Source organism: Coptis chinensis, chromosome 7 (genome assembly GCF_015680905.1).
Source record: "Coptis chinensis isolate HL-2020 chromosome 7, ASM1568090v1, whole genome shotgun sequence".
NCBI lineage: Eukaryota > Viridiplantae > Streptophyta > Magnoliopsida > Ranunculales > Ranunculaceae > Coptis > Coptis chinensis.
Window position 1 is genome coordinate 51,634,590 of NC_141462.1, and position 23,584 is coordinate 51,658,173.

Consider the following 23,584-nt stretch of genomic DNA (forward strand, 5'->3'; position numbering starts at 1 on the left):
AAACATAGAACTAGAGGGAAAAGAAAATCACAATGAATTACAAGCCATCTTCAAAAAGAATCTGTCACGCCCCAAATTTTGTAATGCCTGAATACCAAAGACACATAGCATTTACAGTTATTACGAAACTCAGAACGTGATATGAGACAACCAAGCAAAACCCAAACTAAACAAAAACAAAAGAATCCTACAAAAATTTCGACAAAATCTCTTCTGTATTTTTTACATTTCATAAACTTAAATCTTGTCATAACCTGGAAATCATAACAATATATATTTTATTGCTCAACCTAACTACTTAACCGTCTCAACGAATACCAGAACAGTTAAATAACTCTCACGCCTCAAAACAATTTAGTTCCTTCTCTCGAAAGGCATTAGTTTCTCTAGCGCATCTAAAATCTACTAAAAGCATTATATAACTTACATCAGGACAGTTAGTTCCTCTACACAGTGTGAGACGTCATTTTTTTTCAAAATTAATCAGCAAATAAAATAGATTTACCTTGTTCAAAAATCTGTATATGGTACACCCCTACAAGAAAGTTAGTATACTTACCATTCTACAAAACATATTTTAAACAAGTGAAACTAGTTAACATTTATAATAATTCACACTTAACTACATATCTGAATTCATTATAATATTACACACAAATATCCCTAGTCGTGACCACAATAGTCACCTCTACACACTGCTATGACTGACACATATATCCATTTGTGTCTTCACCATAACCGACTCCCACTCTCAAGAATGAGGAAACCATCTCGGTAGGGATATCGACTCGGGCTCCGCGAGCGCTAAGAATTTGGATCTATGCATTCGCGTGCTAAATCATATCATAAATATCACAACAGCCACTCTTGGGCTAACAACCACACTTGAGCTAATATATATAATCACACCTCAGGGAATACAGCTAAGGAATTTCGTGATCAAGCAAGCTAAGAATTTTACCATGTTAACTACACCCCCAGAAAATTCACCCGAGGAATTTTCATACAATAAAATCAGTCATTACATGACTTTCATATCAAACGAGTCGTAGCGGACTAGGGATTTACACACAAGCATACTATTATTCTCAAGGAACCAATGAATCATATCAAAATAAAACTAAAGTGAAACCAATATCACTACAAGCTCCAAGAGGGTATATTGTTTAATACCCAATAATCAATATATCAAATAATACAAACTTCATTATGGTATACCATTCAATACCCATTGTTCAATATCCATATAAGCTTTATCTATTTCAATTTTCGTATCTTGGAACCTAGAGGTTTCCGTTGTAACACCACCACTAATAAATATTAAATTTCCACAAAATCCAAGTGTGATCGCCATCACATATAAATATAATACCACATGACCACCGTTTAGTTTAAACAGTTTAAAAGCATACAACAATACTATTTAACCCTACATCAAGACCAGTAGTTCCTCTTACTTTTCGAGACTCACGTGATAATTTCTCGTTTAAGTAGAAACATATAGTTTCTTGACTTATACGTAAAATACAAATTTATTTACAAATACTACATCCATTGCACACATATATTGGTCGCAAAAACTAAATATATAAAATGTACTATAGCGGCTACACTTTCACATAAGGCTGCCTACGTACAGTGTTCTAAAAAACAGTCTAGGCGGCCGTCTAGGTGGCGCCTAGCCGTACTGATTTTCACCCTAAACGGTTGATAAAATGGTGGACCGTTTAATCGGGACTAGGCGGCGGATTAATCGGTCTAGGCGGAGCTGGACGATTTAGAAAGTCCAGTTTGTTTTTTTAGCCCAATTTGTTACAAGCCCAATTAAATTTAAAATCCTACAGGCCCAATTTAAATTTAGTTAAAAAAAAGCCCAATAGGGCATTTAGAAACAAACAATTGGGTTCTCTTCTTCAACAAAAAATCAACTGCTGCTCTTCTTCTTCTTCTTCTCGGTGCTGCTGTTGCTGCTCTTCTTCTTCAACAAACAATTCTGTCGGTATGTATTTCTTCTCTGAGTTCTCTCCAATTCTGCTCTCTTTTTTTCTTCTCTTTTTTTTTTCTTCTCTTAAAATAGCTGAGGTCAAATTAAACAATCCTCACAAGTAAACCATAGTGCGACTAACGAATCTGTACCCACTATTCCATAATTGTTGATGGAACAGTGCGTTGTGCGCCACTATTCATTGTTTTTAGCAAGTGTACGTACTACACTACTACTGTGTTTGTTTGCTTCTATTTGTCACTTGTCCTTTTCTCATGTCTTATATTTAAATTCCAACAACTTTGATATCAAGCTAAGCCTTGAGGTCTTGTCACATATCAAATAACCTGTTCTATCCAGAGAGAAAAAATAAATAAATAAATAAATAAATTATATATATATATTTAAAAAATTAATTAAAACCGTCTAGGCGCTCTCCTACTGACAACTACCGCCTAGCGTTTTTTAGAACATTACCTACGTATCCAATCTTTCAAGATTATAATCAAGCCTTACGTAGCTCTTAACCAAAAGCATAATTGCCCTACAGAACCGTGCTCAAAATAATCATTATTCACACTTTAGATAATATTCATATTCAAAACATCATATATAATCCCCAGGGCATATCCAACACTAGCACAATGAAAACATTTTCAACAAGTTCAACAAACATTCGTTATGATATAATTGTCCCATTTCAGTAAGAGAACTTATCTAGAACTCACCTTGGAACTCTATAGCACAAAACAGTCTCCACGACATCCAAGCATAAAATTCCTCCAACAATAAAGAGAATCCGAAAACAATAATGTATAAATCTCATTATGTTTACAAATAAGGAAACCAACTGCTTAAATCATTTAAAAATAGGTACAACAAGTTCCAAATATCAGCCCTAGTGATGCACAATAAACCTATAAGTCATAATTGCTCAAAAACTGATTTTACTATACTTTCAGGCCTCCAAAAACTATCTTAAGATTCATGTCAGTTCCAAACAAAACCACCATCTAAAAGTATGTTACAAACGTTATATAAAACACCCAAGAAATTTTTAAGAAACTCTTTGTTCATTACTAGACATATTTCCCAAAACAAGTTCATGCACATAAAAAGATAACACGATAGTTTTCTAGCTAACTTGTCAATGCTATAGTTTTTTCTACATTTATCCAAATGAGACATGACTTGATTATTTCGAAACTAGGATATGTTTGAGCTGTGAATTCTCTCTAAAATGACATACTTCTTTGCTATCAAAAAGAAGACTAGAAGTTTTGGTTAAGAAATAAATGAAAAATGCGCAATAAGTAACCAGCAGCTACCTTTTCTAAGTTGATTATGGAAACCATCCACTAGTGTAATGAAATCAGACTAAAGTTAAATAGGTAGATGGAATTACCTCTATTATTAGATCTAGCAAATTGTGTTCCCCTTCTACATTGGTATTAGTTCATATTTCTTTACTTGGTCGGCTGGTGAGAACTGTAAGAGGGCAACCAATATCCCAACCGCCACAGTCACAATGTCCACCAGACCGCCATCTCTCAGTAAGACTAGATGGGCCGCCATTTCTGGTTCCGGGACCACCGTGAGCACCAGCTGGAATTATAACATTCATGCTTGTAGAGCAATCACCCATATCTCTAAGTCTACTTTCCTGTGAAGGCTCAGAAGAAACAGGTGCTACTTGAGAAGTATTAGCACATCCAACCCGTGCTTTCTGAAGAAATTTCAATCCCCAACCTCCAACTACTGTTTCTTGATGACTGCCATGGGCTTCTTCTCTTAGAACAATGGCAGCAAGCTCAACATTAGGTGGGCCTGCTTGAAATATCTTGGCACCCAACCTACCAACATTGCTTGATGTATCTGCCTCCCAAGAAAAATGCTCACGCACATAGCTTTCTGTACCAAATTGAGTGCACGATTTATGCTTGGGCAAATGCTTTGGCCTGAACACATCTACCATTTTGCTTACTGACACTTTAGTTTTGCCAAGGATATGATTTGAACATGCAATGTTCCCAAACTCTTTTGCATCAGCACCAAATAAAACCCATTGGGTTTCCATCACTTTCGAATTGTCAGAGTCTGCGCAGAGGGTCAAAGAACTTGTTACATTCATCTTTCCAACAAGATCCAATGACTTATCACAAATTCCCTTTTCCTTTCCACCAACCTTTTTCTTATAGAATAAATATACACAATCAAGAGGCATATTTTCAGAAAATTCAGACTCCACAGTTTTAGAAACATAAACTACTCTTTGATCATCTACCGAGTACTTAAAGTACGGAACTCCATTCTCCCACTCATGCTGAAGTGTACCTTGAGAAAAAGTGGCTGAGGAAGACAATGACTGGTCTGAAGATGTAGAGACACCATTTGAGATAGCAAAAATGTGTTTATTTAATGATTTCGATCCACTTCTTGGATTCTCAACATACACTGTTCCTGTCTCTGGCTTCTGCAGTGACCTAAGACTGGGTCTAGAAGGAAAGCTCATAAAACCGGAGTCTTTTGTTCCTTTAACATCAATCAGTCCCACTCTCCCCATCACATTACTACCTAAAGCCCCCAAATGGCAAAGTAATGAATCGTTCAATACGTTTTTCCCACACTCATTCTCATTAACAGTTTTCAAAATCCACTGTCCACTCCGGGTTGCTGATGGGCAATGAACAACAAAATTACCCAAATCACTTCTATTTCTTCTCATGTTTCGATGTGGCTCCAAATGGTTGTCATAGAAAACCTGTTTTGAAGACCTCAGGTTCACAGCAACATTGCACGGTACTGCTGGACTACAGATCATACTTAAAGAGTTGGCTGCTCTAAATTCTACCAAATCCAAGCAATGCTGGAGAAATTTCTCATCCAGACTTACAAAACGTAGATATTTGGGGATTCTATGGTCTGCTACGTGTTCACTTTGAAGTAATGACTGCTGTATGCATCTTTTACTGATAAGTTGTTGCTTGGAATCAGATGGCAATTGTTTTTCTGCTTTTACCCTTCCTAGCAAAAATTTGAATTTAGACGAAGCAGTCTCTGAAATAAGCTTTTCTGCTAATTCTTTGTCATTGTTCAAGCTACAGTGTGGCTCCTCCCCTTCTCCTGTTTTCGTGTCCATAAATGCCTCTTCAATCTATAGTGATGAGCATATGAAAACACTGGGTAAGTTCAATCACATCTGGAAATGAATCGGAAAAGAAATTGTAAGAATTATCAAACATCCATAAAGAACTGCAGTAACACTCTAAGATTTGAAAATTACACACCATTGAATAAAGAGAAGATCGATTTTTCAATCCACAACAAAAAGAAAGAAAAAAGAAGAAAAATAATCCGTAACCAGGAAGAAACACACTTAGAAATTAATGCAAAGATTGCAAACCCGTGAGAGCTACTCGCTTTATTTATAACCTTTATAGAGAAAACTATAGTAGTCTGCCAATATGTTCAAAAGTACACGCAAATTTTTTAATGTGAACAGTTTAATGTAAGGAAACTTATAATGTATCTTCTTTAAAATTCCTCAGTAGTGGTAATGTGGTACACTGTTTCAATTTGTGGCCCCATAAATCAAATCTTGTAAAGTTTGGTTTGGATCAACATATTTGGTTCTTGGCTCGGATTTGGATCTATCGTGAATTTGTGATCCATTCATTAAGGGATCAAATTCAAATCAACCTTAATCCACTCCGTACTGACCCATTCTCTTTAGTAAACTAAATATGTAAAAAATTGGTTCAGAGCTATGCTTATCTGTAGATTTTGATCCTGTTTTGATGATTGTATTTGGATTGTACAAACTACAAGTTCTTATTGTGTTAGGATCAGAGTGTATCTTAGATCACCCTCACTATGATCCAGGGAATCCATTGACAGCCCTAGTTTTGAGAGTAGTTGTCTTGTTGATGGACAACAATTTTTTTTATGGGACCTTGTTACTGGTTTTTCATTTCAATTCTGGACAACTTTGTAATTTAACTAATATCAGGATTCAGGAGTTATAATCTAGTCATTTTGCACCGTGACGTAAGGGACGTTTTTACTTTATTCCAGTTGGAAATTCACTGGTTTATGATTCCAGTTGCAAATTCACTGATTTATGATTCCAGTTTCTAAGCTGAGGGAGCTAGAACGCAGAGACTGGGGTTTGGGTCATAGGTGTTATCTCGTTGATTTGTACTGGTTACTGCACTTGTAGTATTGTGGGTGGGGGTGGTTATGAGGCCTTGGGGAAGGACTGTAATCTTTTTTGGTTTTAAGAATTAATATCTTTTGCTTATTAGGAAAAACATGAATAAGCAATATACTGATTTTCTTTTAACAGTTTTCTAGCTTTACCTTAAGGGGTAGCACGGTTGGTTTGGCCTTGGGTTTGCTCTCCAATGGTCACCAGTTCGATTCCCCTCAAGGCCACTGGTGAGGCAGTATCTGGTCGAATTTCCAACCAGGGCCCCGGGATTAGTCGAGGTGCATGTAAGCTAGCCCGGACACCCAGTTCGAAAAAAAAATGAGGGAAGAATTTCCTTCACTTTGAAAAGTTGAATTGATCTATATTTGAGGATGTGCACTCACTTCTTTTCTTTATATAATAAATGAGTAGTGTTTCCAATTATCTAATTCTAAATAAAAAATATCATATAAAATGGTCTCAACAAACCAAAAAAATGGGACGATGGGAGCAATGGATTGGGGGTTACTAGTAAGTTTCGAGCTGAGGTCGTGGCTATACTTGAAAATATTGAACTTGCTATAGAGAAAGGGCGTGTATCAGTGTGGGTAGAGTCTGACTCTTTGTTTGTGCATTCGGTTCAATTATGATCCCTTAGGAACTAGAGATTGCTACACGGTGAAAGCAATGTCGGATGAAACTCAAGTTTTGTATGATATACATACATGGAGAAGCCAACTTTGCTGCAAAACAGGTAGCAAAATTGCAAAAAGATGTGTTTGTTTTGTATGAAGAGAAACCCCTACAAATCTATATGTGGGAGGACCCTAATGTTGTTTACTCAAGATTTTCCTGAATGCCTAAGAAATTAAATGTCTTGTAGTCTACTTATTGTTACACTAAACTTGGGAATCATTCTAGGAAACCTTGTAATCTTCTCTTATCTTAATCCATTCTATAATATAGAAAGCAACTTAACTAGCAAAAAAAATACACAACAAGACAAGAAATAAAACTTTTAGTCCCACTAAAGCACGTATCATATCATTTCTGGAAAAGAACATAACAACATGGAACAATATATATTCAAAAAGTACTTTCGCGTTGTTCTTAACATGAAAATGGACAATAAACCAGAAGAATTAAGAAGACATGTAATTTTATGTTTACACATAAGACCCATAAGTATAGCATAATAGATGCTAATATAATATCAAATATAGATGCTTCACAACCACCAAAGAGAGTGTATATGTTAATCAACTCTTCAATCATTTGAAGGACCCTTATAGTGCAAAGTGCAAACGTCAAAAATGGAGTTTTGATACACATGCAATAACTTTTTTTCTTTCATAAGTTGAAAGGAACAAAAACAATCAATCCCCACCATGTGATTTTTGAAAATCTGAATTTCAATCTCTGAACCACCCACCTTGAATTTTAAGCCCTTGGGATGCCTCAACGAAGCTTCTTGTCTCCCATAACACTCATTTGACTCTCGGGATTCTAATCATGAGTACTATCTATCACATTTCTCAAGTTTGTTGCATACCAAAAGAAATATGTTTTCCTTTTACCAAATATCCAACCCAATTCAAAAACAAATTTTAAAAACTTCATCAGAAGAAATAAACAAAATTTATTAAAAAGTGTAGAAGAATAACTTACCTAATTTAAAGAGCAAAAACCATACAATCTCTGTCGTATGATGGGTAAGTCTATGCAGCACATCGTCCAAAAAATTTGTTTCCACAATCTATGGCTTCCGGCTCTCTAAAACAAAAAAACCCCCCATCACTATGATGAAAGCATGCATAAACATATTTTATTCCCGAAACATGCATATAGCATCTATAATTCTATAGAAATGATAGCCTATACATCATGGACTCATGGTGCATGTTCCGAACAAAATATCAATCGTGCCATTACTTTATATAGCTAGAGAGGCGAAAAATATCCATTCAATAAGATATGATCATTTAGCAAAAAAAAAAAAAAAAAAAAAGATGCATTTCAATTCTCATTGCTATGAGAGTAAGACTTGAACTTTGAAACTTAGAACCATCGCTAGCGCCCTCATGTATGGCCATATCAATTACCATTCCAACTATGTATAAAGTCGATTATCATATTGACATTCTTGAGACCACAAAATCGTGAACGATGAAACCAAAACCAAGTCGTGAATAGAAAATCGTGAATCTGGAACAAAACAAAGAACACTTAAAATTATCTCTATTTTCCTTGAAAACTAGAGCGCCTTCTTAACTATTACAATCCTTTTTATTTCTTTTTTAAGCACCCGATCCAAGAGATTTTAGGACTTCTCTACCCGACCGTGCCCTAATGCTATTACATCCATTTCGACTACAATTACCGACTTGTCCCTATTAAACTGGTAAAACTACTTGTGGTGGGAAGAGAAAATGAAGCATGAGATTACCTCAATGAAGTCCCTAGTATAGCCTCAGTGTAATCAATGCTAATCTTGGAGTAAAGATTAAGACCCTCCCTCCCAACTCCATGTTTTTCTTTGACATTAACGAACAAATAAAGGTCACCTGCTATGCCCATAGAACAAGAAAATCATGTGACCAGCGTTCATCAGCAAATAAGTGGTTACATTGACTATCATTCAATTATTACAATCAACAACCCTAAACCCTAAACGGCAAAGAGTCATAAAAAGGCATTGAGTGCACCCTTTACTAACACTTCAGATAATAGAGGGTATACATAAAAATATATAGGTCCATGAAAAATCTAATATGATAAATGTTTATTTTGCAATGAAATAATTGATAAATGACAGGGCAATAGAGAAGGTATTAGAAGTACCAATACTATTGGAGTTAGTGTTATTATATGTAGTTGCACTTTACGTGTACAGCATGTAATAGCACAAAGGGCACTCGTGCAATTTCAGAATACACTTAATATATAATGTGGTATTCTCTCATTTCAGAGAACCCGGTACTTATCACAATCCTCAAGTAAAGGGAAGAAGGTCACTCTGAAGATTTTTGAATTGGATCGCATGAAGTTAATAAGATCATTAGGAAAAATTGACACCGTTAGAACTTTCGGGTAGCAAATCCGTACTTGTGATCAGAACTTAAGAATCTAAATCCTCAATAATTTTCTTTCGGTCCACTTCTAAGAAGGGTAGAATGTCGCTCTGGGTGATTTCTACTAATTATTTCATTTGCATGATGATGATGATGTGAATCATAGAATAGGACTCAAATGCAAGCCTTTCTTTATCAATGTTCCCTTCTCCTTGAACTTTCATTGTTGCTCCATCATTAACACCAGGTGGGATAACTACTTTGATACTTCGCTTCAATTGCACTTTTCCTTGCCCATCACATCTTCAACAATAATCAGTTATTATTTTTCCATCACCACCACATTTTGAACAAGTGGACACCTAGATAACACATGACATATACGAGAAAGTTGAGTAAATAACATAAATTTTCAATGTTGTGAATAACATCACATATTAACTATATTGGGAGTACATTTAGAGTAGAAAAACAAGATATCCTTTATAGCACAGCAAGAGTTTAATAAGGTTCAATAACACGAATAACAACATCGAATAAAGTGAAAATTGATTTGGACATATTTAAGAAACAGTTGTGTTGGAACTTTTATCTTATAGGAGAAAAACCTGTAACTGCATAGTTACTCGACTAGTCTTTTCCAATCACCTACTCGTGTATTAGACTGTGGTATGAAGGCTGCCTTTTTATATGTTTATACTGCTTCTACCAATATTACCCACCAGCAGAGAGAGTAACCATCAAAGTCTAATTAATCTTATTTCCTTATGTGTCTTTACTTTTTCGACAGGCATATGTTATACAGTCTAATTACTGATACTCCTATGTTTGTCTCTTATGGTCTCTGTTTGTCCCTTCATTTTGCGCAACTCAAGCCAGTTTCAGTGATGGGACCACAGGAACAAACTTCAGCATCCTTACGAAAAAAATAAACGAGAAAAATCTGCATATTACAACTCTCATAAGTTACCTGTGACATCACACCAAATGGTGTCCTCTGACTTTTCATTACCCCTCCTCTACCCCCACAATCCACACAAGATTTTACACAACTGCTGGATTTTGCACCACTCCCATTGCAATGATCACAAGTTTCAAAACAGGAAACTTCAATGTTCTTCTGTCCTCTGAAAATTGACTCTTCGAAGCTCAAAGACAGATCATACCTATAACATTTCAAGATGAATTAGAGAGGAATTAAAATACCTGTTAAAAGATGAAGGTTCGATAAATGATAAGTGAAGGGTTACCGGATATCAGGACTTTGGTTGGGATTGTTTCTGAAACTGCTTCCTCCAAAAAATGAACCAGATTCTCCAAAGTATGTATCAAAGACATCAAAAGGGTCCACCTGATTGTAATTTTATAATACATGGATATGAAAGTTGTTTACCTTCCAGTGTACCATAACGAAGTTGAGTATGAAAAGAATTTATTACCGTAATTTATAAATTTAGGTATTGGGGAAAGTACAGAGTGGTTTTTGAATGGGCTCTTACCCCCTGTGAATTGAAATCAGATCCATCATGCTATCCCTGTACACCAGGCTCACCAAAGCGGTCATACAAAGATCTCTTTTCATCGTCTGATAAAACCTACATAAAGGCTTCATTACAATATACGAAAAACAAAGGAAATGAAAGTAGTATGAGTAAAACTTAAGACATGACACAAAAAAATAATAATTAGTACTTGAGTGAGTTGGAAGAGAGTATATGAGTCTGAGTTAAAGGATGAATTTTGAGTAGAACAATGAAAAGTGTAAAGAAGAAGAAAGAGCACCACGTAAGCAACACTGATCTCCTTAAGCTTATCTTCGGAGCCAGGGCTCTTGTTCATATCTGGATGATACTGTGTTCAACAAAGCAAAAGACATAATAGTAAAGGAAGCTTAATAGTGATGCAAAGAGTAAAACAACAGAAGGAATGCAAGCGGAGATAGTACAAAGTAGTAAACATATTGGGACATAAACACAAACACGTAGAGATCATGACGCATGGCAGCAAAGAAAAAATGATTGTTAATTAATTGTACCTGACGAGCGAGTTTTCGGTAAGAGGACTTGAATTCCCGCAGTGTTGCATTTCTACTGACATTCAATGAGTAGTAGTAATTCTTGTTGCCACTTGCGGCTCTTATTGTGCTGCTTCTTCGACGACAACAAGCACCATGGATTGAAGGAAAGTAGTAGGAAGGGCCAACTTGCTATAAAGCAAGTTGACCAGAATGAAAGCTCAATTACACCGTAACAGAATTGGTCCCCATCCATGACCAACTTGCTCTAAAGCAAGTTAACCAAAATGAAATCTGAATTACACCGTAACAGAATTGGTCCCCATCCATGACATTGGGAATTAACTAACAGTGCATTATTCCTGCATCGAAATGATGCACAAGAATGGATTTGAAAGATTGCTACGCAAAATGTGTGTCTATTCTAGATAAATCAAAATTCACATCAAATTAAAACACACCCAAAGCTCAAAAAAAAAAGAGGTAAGCTTACTCGGTCCCTTTTGCCCTCAAAAGCCGAAATTGCTCAGGAGACAAAATAGCCGGCCACTCTTCTTATGATTTCTGCACAGCTATAACAACACCACTTGTTCTTTCACTACACAAACTTCTCATCATGAAAACGAAAAAATATCAAACACCCCAAGTTCTAAAACTATCAAAAAACATCAAGTATCACTAAAATAATTATACCCCATCACTGGATACTTCAATGCAAAGAACTCCAACTTATTAAATTAACTCAGTAATCAGTACACTGAATTGAAGAGTTTGTAAGAGGAATAAAACTTACACAAAATCTGCCTTCTTCTTTTTTGTGTTTTCTAGGTCTGTGTTGATTAATTTGGAGTGGGTTAGAGAGACGAGAGTGAGAGATTAGTCCGTGATGAGAATGAGAGAGAGGAGTTGATGGAGAAGTTGAGAGACAGAGAAGGTATCGGCAGGACAGAGAGGAGAGATTGGGAGATGTTGGAGGCGAAGAGAGGGAAAAAACCAGAAAAGAGGGGGGTACAGACAGACAAAGGGGAGGGTGACACGAACCAAGTGGTTTTTTGGGAGACTTTTGTAAATCGAACTCAAGAGTTCGCAGATTACGGTCTCTAAATTTTGAGTGGGAAACTGGAATTTCGGCGGCATTCTTAAATTTTTCACCGAGATACCAGCGGGAAAAAATTAGTTGGCAACAATTAGGGGGTGTCACAAAACCATTTAACCGGAACAAACCGAACCGCATGAGTTGGGTTGGTTCGGATCGGTTTAAAAAAATAGAATACCAATAGGATTGGTTCGGTCAACGGTTTTTAGAATTATAAATCGAAAATAACCGAACTAAACCATATTACTACCAAAATTACTAAAAGTTGATATATATATCTACTTAAAAGCTATTTGATTATTCTTCCATAATGTTGGTTTGGTTACGGTTAAAGACAGTTAACCATAAAATTATTAGTTCGGGTTAATTTTTGGTTTTGTAAAATATATTGGTTTAGTTGCAGATTGGTTAACCATAAGGTGTTGGTCTGGTTGTAAGTCGGTTAACCATAAGATGTAGGGTTGGTTTGGTTCTTGTAATACCTAAACCAATTAGAGCGATTCGGATAACAGTTTTAATCCAAAACTGAACCGAACCGACCCATGCCACACCTTTCTTGGAAACAATGTATGAGGGGCACAACAGTCAACACTCCTATTAAGGCTACTATTCCTACACACTCACACTTTGTTCGAAGTCTTGAGTTTTACGTTGAAATTATGGTTTGGCAAAAGATAGCTTTAAGATTGTCAAAGGTATGCTAAGTTGAGAGACTTGATGCTAATTGATACGGATCTCAATATTTTTGCCAACTTGGTCTATATGAAAATGATATTACGTGCCTTCTAGCTTAGTTGGTAGGTAACACCTCTGGATGATGATACTAGAGGTCTGGAGTTCGAACCCCGCTACACACTATTGAGTTACTAATCTCTTTAAAAACAGATTTGCCCACATATTTTGTTAATGCCTTCTAGCTTAGTTGGTAAAACATTTGGGTGATGATACTAGAGCTATGGGGTTCGAATCCCGCTACACACTATTGAGTTACTGATCTCTTTAAAAATAGGCTTGCCCATGCATTTTTTCGTAAAGTGCCTTCTAGCTTAGTTGGTAAAATATTTGGGTGATGATACCAGAGGTCTAGGGTTTGAACCCTGCTACACGCTATTGAGTTGCTGATATCTTTAAAAACAGGCATGCCTACACATTTCTTTTGTAGGTGCCGACTAGCAAAGTCAGTAAAACCTTTGGGTGATGATACCAGAGATCTAGGGCTCGAACCCCGCCAGCATCAAAGAGTTACTGATCTCATTTAAAACAGGTTTGCCAAAAAAAAAAAAAAAATATATATATATATATATATATATATATATGTGTGTGTGTGTGTGTGTGTGTGTGTGTGTGTGTGTGTGTGTGTGGCTTTTAGATGATTAAACATGACAAAAACATTAAGTTTGCATTGGAATACATGATGCCATCTCAAAGTGTAATAAATATACAGGGAGTGACTCTCAAGGACAAAACTGCCGAAAACGTAAGTCTCAATGACACATTTTTTTTTTTTCCGTAACTCACAAGGACCGGGTAGATGAAAGGTCAAGTATACCCTTGACGCGAAATAAAAAACGGATCGGGTGGATAAAATGTCAAGTATACCCCTGACGCGAAATAATTAACGGCCCGGCCTAGACGAAACGACCTAATGTACTTAGTATGAACAATCATTGTTCATACCTTTAAGCAGGTGTGAACACTCATTGTTCATACCCCCAATTACAAACATTAGCTATGAACAATGAGTGTTCATACCTATTGGAGCTATGAACAATGATCCAATAGGTATGAACATTGATCCAGTTATGAACATGGATTGTTCATACCTATTCGGGAGTATGAAAAATCATTGTTCATACATAAAAAATGTTCATACATCAAACATGAACAATCATTGTTCATGACTACTTTTAAATTTTGTTCAATTGGTAGGTATGAATATTGATTGCTCATAGTCCTTAGGTATGAACATTGATTGGGTATGAACATTCAATGTTCATAGTCCTTTGGGTATGAACATTGATTGGGTATGAACATTCGATGTTCATAGTCCTTGGATATGAACATTCAACGTTCATAGTCCTTTGGGTATGAACATTCAATGTTCGGTTTGTTCGGTTCGATGTTCATAGTCCTTGGGTATAAACATTGATTGGGTATGAACATTCAATGTTCGGTTCGATGTTCATAGTCCTTGGGTATAAACATTGATTGGGTATGAACATTCAATGTTTACAGTCCTTTGGGTATGAACATTCGATGTTCATAGTCCTTGGTCCTTTGGGTATGAACATTCAATATTCATAGTCTTTAGGTATGAACATTGATTGGGTATGAATATTCAATGTTCATAGTCCTTTGGGTATGAACATCAATATATTGTATAAGGTACATTCACCTATTTGGATATGAACAATCATTGTTCATACACTATCAGAAGGTATGAACACTCATTGTTCATAGTAAAATGACAGAAAGGGTAAAATCGGAAAATATTTATTTTAAATTCGGGCCATTTGTCCTTGAGGGTTATTTTCACAGAAGGGTATAACTGGTATTTAAAAAAATGTAAAAAAGTGGGGCCAACTTATTTTGTCCTTGAGGGTTACTAATTTTGAAATAGTGGGTTTGTAAGTTACTTTTCCCCAAAAAATGTCCTTGTGAGTTACTCACAAAAAACCGTGTCCTCTAGACTTCATTTTCCCTAAAATTGGGCCTTGGGACCAATTTATTGATAAATATAACCTCACATTGACTTTTGCGTGAATGCTTTATTTGAATCTTGATTCCCTAGTTATAAAGTATGTAAAACGTGGGGGGTTAGCTAAGCAATATTTATCTAGAAATGGCCACAAACGTTAAGTGCAATAAACCACATTACATACACCGAATGGTATCTTCACCATTATCATATTTAGATTATTCATCCCTTTTCAAGCTATATAAGCATCAACAAAACCTTGATTGCATAAATAATCCATCAATTTTATTCTCCCTCTATATACACATGCATGACAACACAGACAATCCATTATTCTATTTCCTTAGATCATATGACAATTTTCAACATGCTTAAATTTGATCAAATTGTATTGCTAATATGATTCAATTGATAGGTTAAAATATAGGCAATAATAAAACCAATAAATGTATAAATCATAATATAATCATATATTTGAACGAAAAACCATTAATTGTAATGATAAACCTATGTATCTCGCACAACTCCATAATAATTATTATTAGGCTAAGGAGATCCTCAATTCCCTTTCGTTAGATGATTATGAATATTGAAGTTGCATGCAATGAGAAGCCAAGATCCATCTTCATGAGCCTCCAAACTTTTATTGATTATTGATTAAAGGATTAATAGGTGAATCTTTATTACACCTTATATAAGAACAAAAGATAATGCCAATTCATTGATGACTCAGCCTATTCTCTCGTTAACTAAATTTCAGATTTTTACGAGAGGATAATCAGTGGAAAGTAAAGAGTTCATTGAATGAGATAAACTCTAAATGAAAAGTATCTCGAAACAAATCATATTAGACGAATACTACATCTCAAAACAAATCATTCCTTTCAAAATTTCGACATAATCTCCTTTGTATTTTTATAATCTCCTTTGTATTTTTAGCATTTTTTAGCGTTTTCAAGAATGGGAAACTTGTCATAATGTACTTTCATCCAAATCCAACCATTTTCCAATCAATCTAACAAAGAAACCATAATAGTTTACAAAGAAGATAACAATGTTCACCAAGAAGACATTATTACATATAGAAATTACACGAAAAGTTATACACAGGTTACACTATGTTCCAATCTTAATATACACGATGCAAATAACATAGTATATGTCGAATCACATACCAAAATCCATTTGTAAAGCACGATCCAAATAAACACATTTTATTTCTTCTCCATTTAAATCATATACAAACGCATTCCCCACAGATTTAACTAATTAACATTAACATTAACATGTGAGGTAAAAATTATGTATTAAGCGACTTCAACGTTTATGTATCATCTCATTAAAGGTAGTAGTCCTGGAATTCACAATTTAATAAAGAGAGATTAGCATGTTAAAGATGTAGAAAATGTTCATGCTCCAGAAAATCCAAGTCATTAAAAGAATTTTAAAGACATTCATATTAATATTACACGAATATATGCAAATGCTAATTTAAATGTAAAAGTGTTGTGTAGCAAATATATGGAGACACATTCTTAAAACTAACACTAATAAAATTCAAGTTCATGCAAACACTATAACAGAAATAAAAGACCAAACTAATTATTTCACTAGCAACAAACTCAACCATACCAAGTACTAACATGTAATTTTGATCTCGTGAGTGTTGTAATAATCTTGCGGCTTAAACAAGAAAAAACACCACAAATGGTCGGGGATGGTAACAAAGAGAAACTTAAGAACTAAAATTCAAAACTCATGGCTAGCGTATATTTTAAGTTGTACAAGTATATAAGATGTGTTGCTGCTTTAATGCTAAACATTGTCCATGTTCATGCAAATTGTCCCCCCTCCCGCAACCCAACCCAAACTTCATCACAAATAGTTTCAAACCTCTCATCATATCAAATTCTCAACCAACATAAATAACACAACCAACGACATCATAACATATGGTTTAATCTCAAAATACCTATAAGGGCATACCTTAATTGGTTCAAATGTGTAAATAAGGCTTTCATCTTCCCCAGTTCAGCTACACTCTCTTTTACTTGTATTTATATGGTATTTGGCTCTAACTATAAATTAGATTTTGTTTTCAGAAATAAAATAGCTCAAACAACATTTAGGTGAGAATTATTGAGATTAATATGGTTAAATGGATAGATTGACAATTTTGAGAAACACACTCATAAGTCATAATTCTCAAATATTGATGACGCAATCATAATCCACAATCATCCATACATAATTTTTAACTGGTTTTTCAATCTGAACAACTCAATTTTATATTTTCAGATCCATGAACATAGAATAGACTACATTATAAGTGAATTCTCTTATGTAACCAGAATCCTCAAAATAAAAAAGAACCAAAACTAATTAATAAACACTCCAAACCAACTCCGACAACTCCGAGTATAGTAATAGAAATAAGAACACTACATATGTGCTAGGTTTTATGTTTTTAACCAATAAAATTCTTAAGTCAAACAATTCACCACCAAAGTAATCCAATTAATACCCCCACCCCACTAGTATACCAAATACCCAGTACCACCAATGGCTTTCAAAATTTTGTAGTGTTGTATTGTCATTGCCATGTGTAATAGAGGCGGATATAGAAGGAAAAATATTGGGGAACACCCCAACTTTCCCACGAAAAAAATGAGTCTCCTCGGAAAAAAAAATTGGAAAAAAGAAGAAATACCAGTAACAAATAGTCAAATTATATACATACATGTTAGAGAAAAAGATTGTCGTGGTTTCTATATGTTAATATGATAGCTAAACTAGTCAAATTCCACAAAAACCTGGCGTGAATACATCCCAGCAGAAAATGCTTACTTGTGCAAACACATATGGTAAAGCAGAATACATCCCAGCAGCTCCTTCTCTGTAAAACACTGTCCGTTACACAGCCACAACTGGTTGCACGGTTGAAACATTTTGAGTCCCAATGAACAGAACTGTTGTAAAGATGGAACCCATTGCACTGAACTTGCTTCCTGAACCTGCAAGTTTCCCAAGAAGAATAGACATATACACATGTTGTGGTGAATTTCTGAGATGCACCTTGAAGTCAAGGGATTTGAATCTATGTCGTGTGCACCCCCTTCCAAGTGGGTTCCTGAACGACGGAAGTGGAAAGACACTAAGGGAGAGGGATATACTCCTTTCTTTTTGTAATAGCCGAAATTGTACGACGAACCTTCTTGTTCTAGGCGTACGACCCCGATACAAAACTTTTTTTTTCCTCTTTCTTGCCTGCTTGAAGCTTTCTAGATAGTGGAGTTTAGGGAGGCTGGTCGAGCTCGCTATCGCTTCCTCTCCCTTTGGTGCTGATTCAACAAGATCAACAGACTCAACCCCCAAAAGGAGATCTTCTGGAAACAATGATCGTCAGCGGAGATCGCAATACAAAGTTTTTTCAACCAACCAAAGTTCTCTAGATCTTCTTCGGGTGAAAATCGATTCTGACGAAACAACCTTTAAGAGCTCCTATTTAGGCCCTGGGCATAAACCGATTCACTTTTAATAGGTGTCGGGCATATCCCGCTCCGGCACCTATTAATTTCGCTTCCTTTAACTTTAACATTTCTAACAAAAAGAAAAAAAAAATCTTTATTTATTAAACACTCCTAGAGGTAAGAAAAGATATTTCATTTTCTTCTTCCAAGCCCCTCTTAGTTAGAAAGCACTCACTGAGTCCAATGGGAACTCATATTTGCCATTCCCTGCCACTCTTCTTAAGTTCTAACGAGCAATCCTTTTCTTCTTCTTATTGAGATGAGAAGCTTGGCGCGAACAGACAATGAGATTATTCAAGAATACACATTGAATGCTGAGATTACGCATTGAATTTCTGGTAGTAAATCCATAATCAAAAAAGTGGTGAGTGAGTCCTCACTGACCTGAGCTATTTCGATCACCTAGCAGCAGATTCTTATCATCTCAGCTTTTGTCCATCATGGAAAATCAAAAGAAAGTTCCTCTTTTACAGATCTTTTACTGGAGAATTAGACCTCCTTTTTCATTTCTCATTACCAATCCATACGAAAAAGGAAGCGACTCATAAAATGGCAGAGGCAAATAGAGCTTTTGCACATTTTCGTTAATCCATGAGCTCTAGGAAAGATCATCGGACTCATTGGATTGGTATCTGGATTTGAAGAGGGTTGAAATTGAAGTTGGTTCAAAATAGCCATCTAGAGTGGAGGGGAAGGCACCATAGGCAGGGGTTAAGAAAGCAGTCAAAGCAAATCCTAAAACATAGCCAGTAGGAGAGCCAGTCGTTGGCACGGGAGAATGAGAAGGCCAGCACCAGCATTAGACCCTGCTGCTGCTACAGCTGCTGGTCAATACGCTGCCTCCCCTTCCCGTGTTGAGGGGCTCGCTGACTCTCCAGCCTCGCCTAGCCGGCCGGCACTTGCTTTCGTCCCAGGGCTTGCAGAAGAACTTCTTTCTCTTTTTCGCTGAGCACCTACCAGAAAGCGGATCTCCCGGATGCATGGTACTGGCATTTTGTAGATGTGGTTCGGTTATTCCCATTTGTCTCTATCTATTGGTGGGGAGGTATATGATGGAGCGAATGAGCAAGTAGGGGGCGGCAACTAAAGAGGTAGCAAGACTGACCGCTAACGCGTGAAACACTCCGCCTGGGGAGTACGGTCGCAAGACCGAAACTCAAAGGAATTGACGGGCAAAAAAAAGCCTCTGGAAAGCTGCAGGGATGACAAAAAGAAGGCGCTTTCCTTTCCTGTGTTGCACTGAAAAAAAGGAGCCGTGTAGGCAACCATTTCGCGGTTCGGGGTCTCTCCGAACCGAGGCTAGCCCCACCAGTCCAAGGCAAAAGAAGATTTCTAGAGAGTCAATTAGAAAATTTTGCAATGGAGTCAAAAAGCGGATTTGTTGGGTTGACGACTAATGGGCATCTTGAGGAGATTGGGTAGGAATTGGTGGGGCTGCAGCAGCTTGAAAGTAATTGATCAAGGAAGGGCGACTAGAAGTTACAAGCTAGTTCAGGAAGAGTTGCTTTACCGAGAGTTAAGGACTAAAGCGTGGACGTTAAAGGAAGGGTTTTATTCCAGCTGAATCTATAGGAAAGTCTGAAACAAAAGGCTGCAAACCCAAACCAGACAATGAGGCCAGCCAAAGCACGAAAGGCATTTGTCCTCATGCCTCAGCCGACCGAAGAATATAAAGACCTAGCGACCCTTTTCTCCTTAGTTTCTAAACTAGTGAACTAAGCCGGAACCGAAGGGATACATTATCACCAATTTTGATCTTTTCCTATCCTTACCAGACTTCTTCACTTTGAAATCCTTCGCGTGACCAATTTCGTGTCCATCAAAATGGATGGATCTAATTACCTTGCTATGGCAAATTCAGATGTTACTGCTATGGATCTCTCAGGATCTAGTCGGCTACATTGATGGAACTATCGTTCCACCACCCCAATACGTGACAGACAAATCGGGGTCAGAATCGATCAATCCAGACTATCAACAATGGTGCAGAACAGATCAATTCATCTTCGGATGGATCAATGCGACCCATCTCTTTTGTGCTATACTCGCTTTCCCATCGACTTTCTGTGTAGGATTTCCATCACAAGCGCTTACCTTACCACCTACCATTCTATAAGAATAAAAAAGAAGGGTTAACTAGTATTATCCCGCCCCACTAGATGAGCCAATTAAGATTTACCCCTCAGATGGGAAATTAGGGTCTTCTCCCTAAATAAACAAAAAAAAAAAAGTCAAAATGGGTTGACCGAATTTTTTTTGTGTGTATTTAGGAGAGAGACCCTAATTTCCTCTAGTGGGGGAGAAATCCTAATTGGCTCATCTAGTAGGAGGTAACACTCGTTCCCCCAAAAAAGAAAAAGAATAATAAAAAAGTAAAAGAAAGACTTGGTCCCTCTCCTAAAACTACTCAATTGAATCTCTTTCGTCATGAATTCGTCCCCGGTAATCCATTTCTGCTTCTGGCTCTATTCTTCCAAATCCTCTCCAACCCCGTTGTTGTTTTTCTTATTTATTTATTGAAAAAACGGAGAAGGCAACATTTCCAGCCACGGGGCCGGAATGCGCTTCCCAATTGTGGAGCGGGAAGGTAGCTCTTTCCATGCTAGTGAACTAAGTGTTGTTCTTAAGTCCCTTCTAATCTTCTTTTATGCCCGGGCTGTTAGCCTGCCCGCCCTTCTTGAAGTGCTGGAAAGGGCGCCGTTGTTCGCCTGCCGAACTGCAAAGAAAGGAGCAGCGGGTTCATCTGAAGAAGCACCGAATGCTGGAGAAAGGGTGGAGGATGTTGGAGAAAGAAGGGACTCACCCAACCAGTAAGTGATTGTTAATATCCCCTCGAGCCAAGTGGAGCATGCATGAAGGAGTCAGATGCTTCTTCTATTCCCTGGCGTAGCTGGGCCATCCTAGACTTGAACCAGAGACCTCGCCCAAATTGGAGTAACCATGCAATTAATAATATAGGCAGAAGTAGACGATGGCTGAAGCCCAAAATAGCGAAAGAAGGGAAGACTCTGAGTGTACGAAAAGAGCTTAAAGCACTTACTCAAATTTGGAAGTTATGCAAGAAGTTCAGAAGAGCAGGCCTTTCTACTGCAGTATATGCTGGATCACGCCAGTAGGACAAGTGTTGTTTCCACAAGCAAGCCATGCACTGGGTAAGTATGGGTTGGGAGTATTGAGTGCTAAAGTAGAGATCCTTGGAACTTGGAGGAGGGACACTAAGTTACTTTATCAAGAGCTTGTTTCTCCTGAAAAGATATTTATAGACAGGCTAGAACCAGAAGAATTGATGTTAATCTCAAGCAGAAACTTTACTCTACTCAGTGAAAGAGATCTGAACCCTTATATATTTCAGCAAATCTAATTCTGAGATTCTCTTCCTGGGCTGCAGTAATCACCTCCAACATCCATGTCGTTGGGTTATATTTGCCTCGCCTTTTTGGGACTCCTTTTATACCCTTGAAATAGCAATATCTAGTTTTAAGTACATATTTGTGAGAGGAAAAAGTCACATGATCAGATTTGGGTTAGGACTCACTTCAAAGTACTTAATTAGATGGCAAGAATTGTGTCCCAGTGGGCCAACATATATTTCTTCTCCTCCTCGCTTCATTAGGAAAAGCTGCAATTATGCATATAAGACTAAAATATCAGCCAAGTTATAGTGGCAAAAGGACAAGAAAATGAGTTTAGCTCAACTCTTGAGAATCTCATACCTCGTCAAACACCTCAAATATGTCAATGATAGGCTGGTGAATGGTACACACCATAGTTTTCCCTGTATCCACTGTGTTCCTCACTGTTCTCATCACTATAGCAGTTGCTCTCGCATCAAGTCCAGAGGTTGGCTCGTCCATGAAAGTAATAGAGGGATTGGCGACTAGCTCAACTGCAATGGTAAGTCACTTACTCTGCTCAGTTGAGAGTCCACTGACTCCAGGCAACCCTACTAGTGTTCCCCTTAGTGAGTTTAGCTCCACGAGTTCTATGACTTCTTTAATAAACATCTAGAACATTAGATTAACACCAAATAACCAAAAGAGCACAAGAAAGAGAGTAAACTGTCCAATGAACCTTTCTAGCAGCTGAGTCGACTTCAGTGGGTAGCCGAAGCCGTGTGGAATAGAGTAGAGATTCGTAGACTGTAAAAAAAAAGGATAGTGAAAAAATATTGAAAAAGTATGATACTACTATCAAAGGCATTATAGACACAACTTAGACCTGGCTATAAAGTACCACTAATGAATGAATGAAATGCATACCAATAATTTGATGCTCTTGTTATAAGAATCATACGGTATTTTAGCCGACCCTTTTGCATTATGTAACAGTGGTGCACAATGGCTTCTTCGCCGGTATGGGATGTGGTTTTGGATGGCTCACGTGTTGGAGTTATCCCTCACATGAGGAGAGAACCGGAGTCGATGAAACGGCAAACTCGACATCGTAGAGTCGAGTCAGCGCCAGCCAAGGCCAGATAGCGACTTCGCTCGAGTTCCAAGAGAACATAGGGCGACCAGCCAAAAAGTGGCTAGCCTCAGCTTCCAGGTCTTCAGTAGCGACTTCGCGCCAGAGTGAGCCAGCGCCCGAGCTCAGTCTATTTTTCGTGGGCTTTGCTTCTGATTCGCGAATTTGGTTTTGGAGATAAAACCAAAATCAAGGTTTTGGAAAACCTAACCTAATGTAACCAAACAAGTCGGAAGGATTGGAATCCGGACTAAAACAAAAAGAGAGAACCTTTTACGAGAGACAACCCAGAAAGAGATAAGAGTGATCTAGTAAGGTGAGAGACTGAAAAGGAGAGATTGTAATCTTCCTTCCCATTTTATTAAGAACGGCTCTTGTGGAAGTAGGCATCATTGGCGAACCACGGTAAAATTTTGTGTTGTGGTTTGCTTTAACCGCTTTACATTATTATCCGTTGTTAATAGTTGTTTAAATGAGTTGGGCATGTTAGTATAGGTTGTAGTTGATATTTAGATTTTGTCCGGAGTTGAATTGAGTT

The 23,584-nt window shown here is 37.1% G+C and overlaps 2 protein-coding genes, 1 long non-coding RNA gene and 1 pseudogene across 9 annotated transcripts; all 4 read right to left on the reverse strand.

Moving 5' to 3' along the window:
- Window positions 1–819: 819 nt before the first annotated feature.
- Window positions 820–7,948, reverse strand: LOC147487856 (uncharacterized). 3 transcript variants are annotated; one of them, XR_015202094.1, is made up of 3 exons: window positions 7,842–7,948; window positions 3,390–5,138; window positions 820–2,331 (listed from the first exon to the last, which is right to left on the reverse strand). XR_015202094.1 is itself a non-coding variant. In XM_086572604.1 (2 exons), exon 2 carries the CDS (start codon window positions 5,121–5,123, stop codon window positions 3,441–3,443), a length of 1,683 nt encoding a protein of 560 aa, XP_086428730.1. In that variant the 5' UTR covers window positions 5,124–5,138; window positions 7,842–7,948; the 3' UTR covers window positions 3,363–3,440. The 3 variants fall into 3 exon arrangements, 2 of the variants coding, with proteins under 2 accessions (XP_086428730.1, XP_086428731.1); XM_086572604.1 differs by lacking the exon at window positions 820–2,331 and having other exon boundaries at window positions 3,363–5,138; XM_086572605.1 differs by lacking the exon at window positions 820–2,331 and having other exon boundaries at window positions 3,363–5,183; window positions 7,842–7,932.
- Window positions 7,949–8,745: 797 nt separating this feature from the next.
- Window positions 8,746–11,588, reverse strand: LOC147487857 (uncharacterized; annotated as a pseudogene). The gene is made up of 7 exons (XR_015202803.1): window positions 11,562–11,588; window positions 11,280–11,450; window positions 11,027–11,095; window positions 10,744–10,839; window positions 10,495–10,595; window positions 10,215–10,410; window positions 8,746–9,606 (listed from the first exon to the last, which is right to left on the reverse strand). The product of XR_015202803.1 is annotated as an uncharacterized LOC147487857 (transcript).
- Window positions 11,589–16,253: 4,665 nt separating this feature from the next.
- LOC147487858 (uncharacterized) lies at window positions 16,254–20,817 on the reverse strand. Its single transcript, XR_015202710.1, has 2 exons — window positions 17,900–20,817; window positions 16,254–16,406 (listed from the first exon to the last, which is right to left on the reverse strand). It is a non-coding gene; the product is annotated as an uncharacterized LOC147487858 (long non-coding RNA).
- A 125-nt stretch (window positions 20,818–20,942) lies between these two features.
- LOC147487859 (ABC transporter G family member 39-like) lies at window positions 20,943–22,916 on the reverse strand. 4 transcript variants are annotated; one of them, XM_086572607.1, is made up of 7 exons: window positions 22,842–22,866; window positions 22,654–22,721; window positions 22,296–22,573; window positions 22,118–22,201; window positions 21,920–22,037; window positions 21,386–21,827; window positions 20,943–21,298 (listed from the first exon to the last, which is right to left on the reverse strand). In XM_086572607.1, exons 3-6 carry the CDS (start codon window positions 22,434–22,436, stop codon window positions 21,811–21,813), a joined length of 360 nt encoding a protein of 119 aa, XP_086428733.1. In that variant the 5' UTR covers window positions 22,437–22,573; window positions 22,654–22,721; window positions 22,842–22,866; the 3' UTR covers window positions 20,943–21,298; window positions 21,386–21,810. The 4 variants fall into 4 exon arrangements, with proteins under 4 accessions (XP_086428733.1, XP_086428735.1, XP_086428732.1 ...); XM_086572609.1 differs by having other exon boundaries at window positions 21,978–22,037; window positions 22,296–22,721; window positions 22,842–22,916; XM_086572606.1 differs by having other exon boundaries at window positions 22,296–22,721; window positions 22,842–22,916.
- Between the last annotated feature and the right edge of the window lie 668 nt (window positions 22,917–23,584).

Excerpts from the sequence above, each read along its gene's own strand:
- LOC147487856 (XM_086572604.1), bottom strand. The coding sequence starts at position 5,123 with ATGGACACGAAAACAGGAGAAGGGGAGGAGCCACACTGTAGCTTGAAC.
- LOC147487859 (XM_086572606.1), bottom strand. The coding sequence starts at position 22,436 with ATGGACGAGCCAACCTCTGGACTTGATGCGAGAGCAACTGCTATAGTG. Across the intron at positions 22,202-22,295 it reads TATTTGAGGTGTTTGACGAG|CTTTTCCTAATGAAGCGAGG; the intron begins GTATGAGATTCT and ends GCATAATTGCAG. Across the intron at positions 22,038-22,117 it reads ATCTAATTAAGTACTTTGAA|GGTATAAAAGGAGTCCCAAA; the intron begins GTGAGTCCTAAC and ends TGCTATTTCAAG.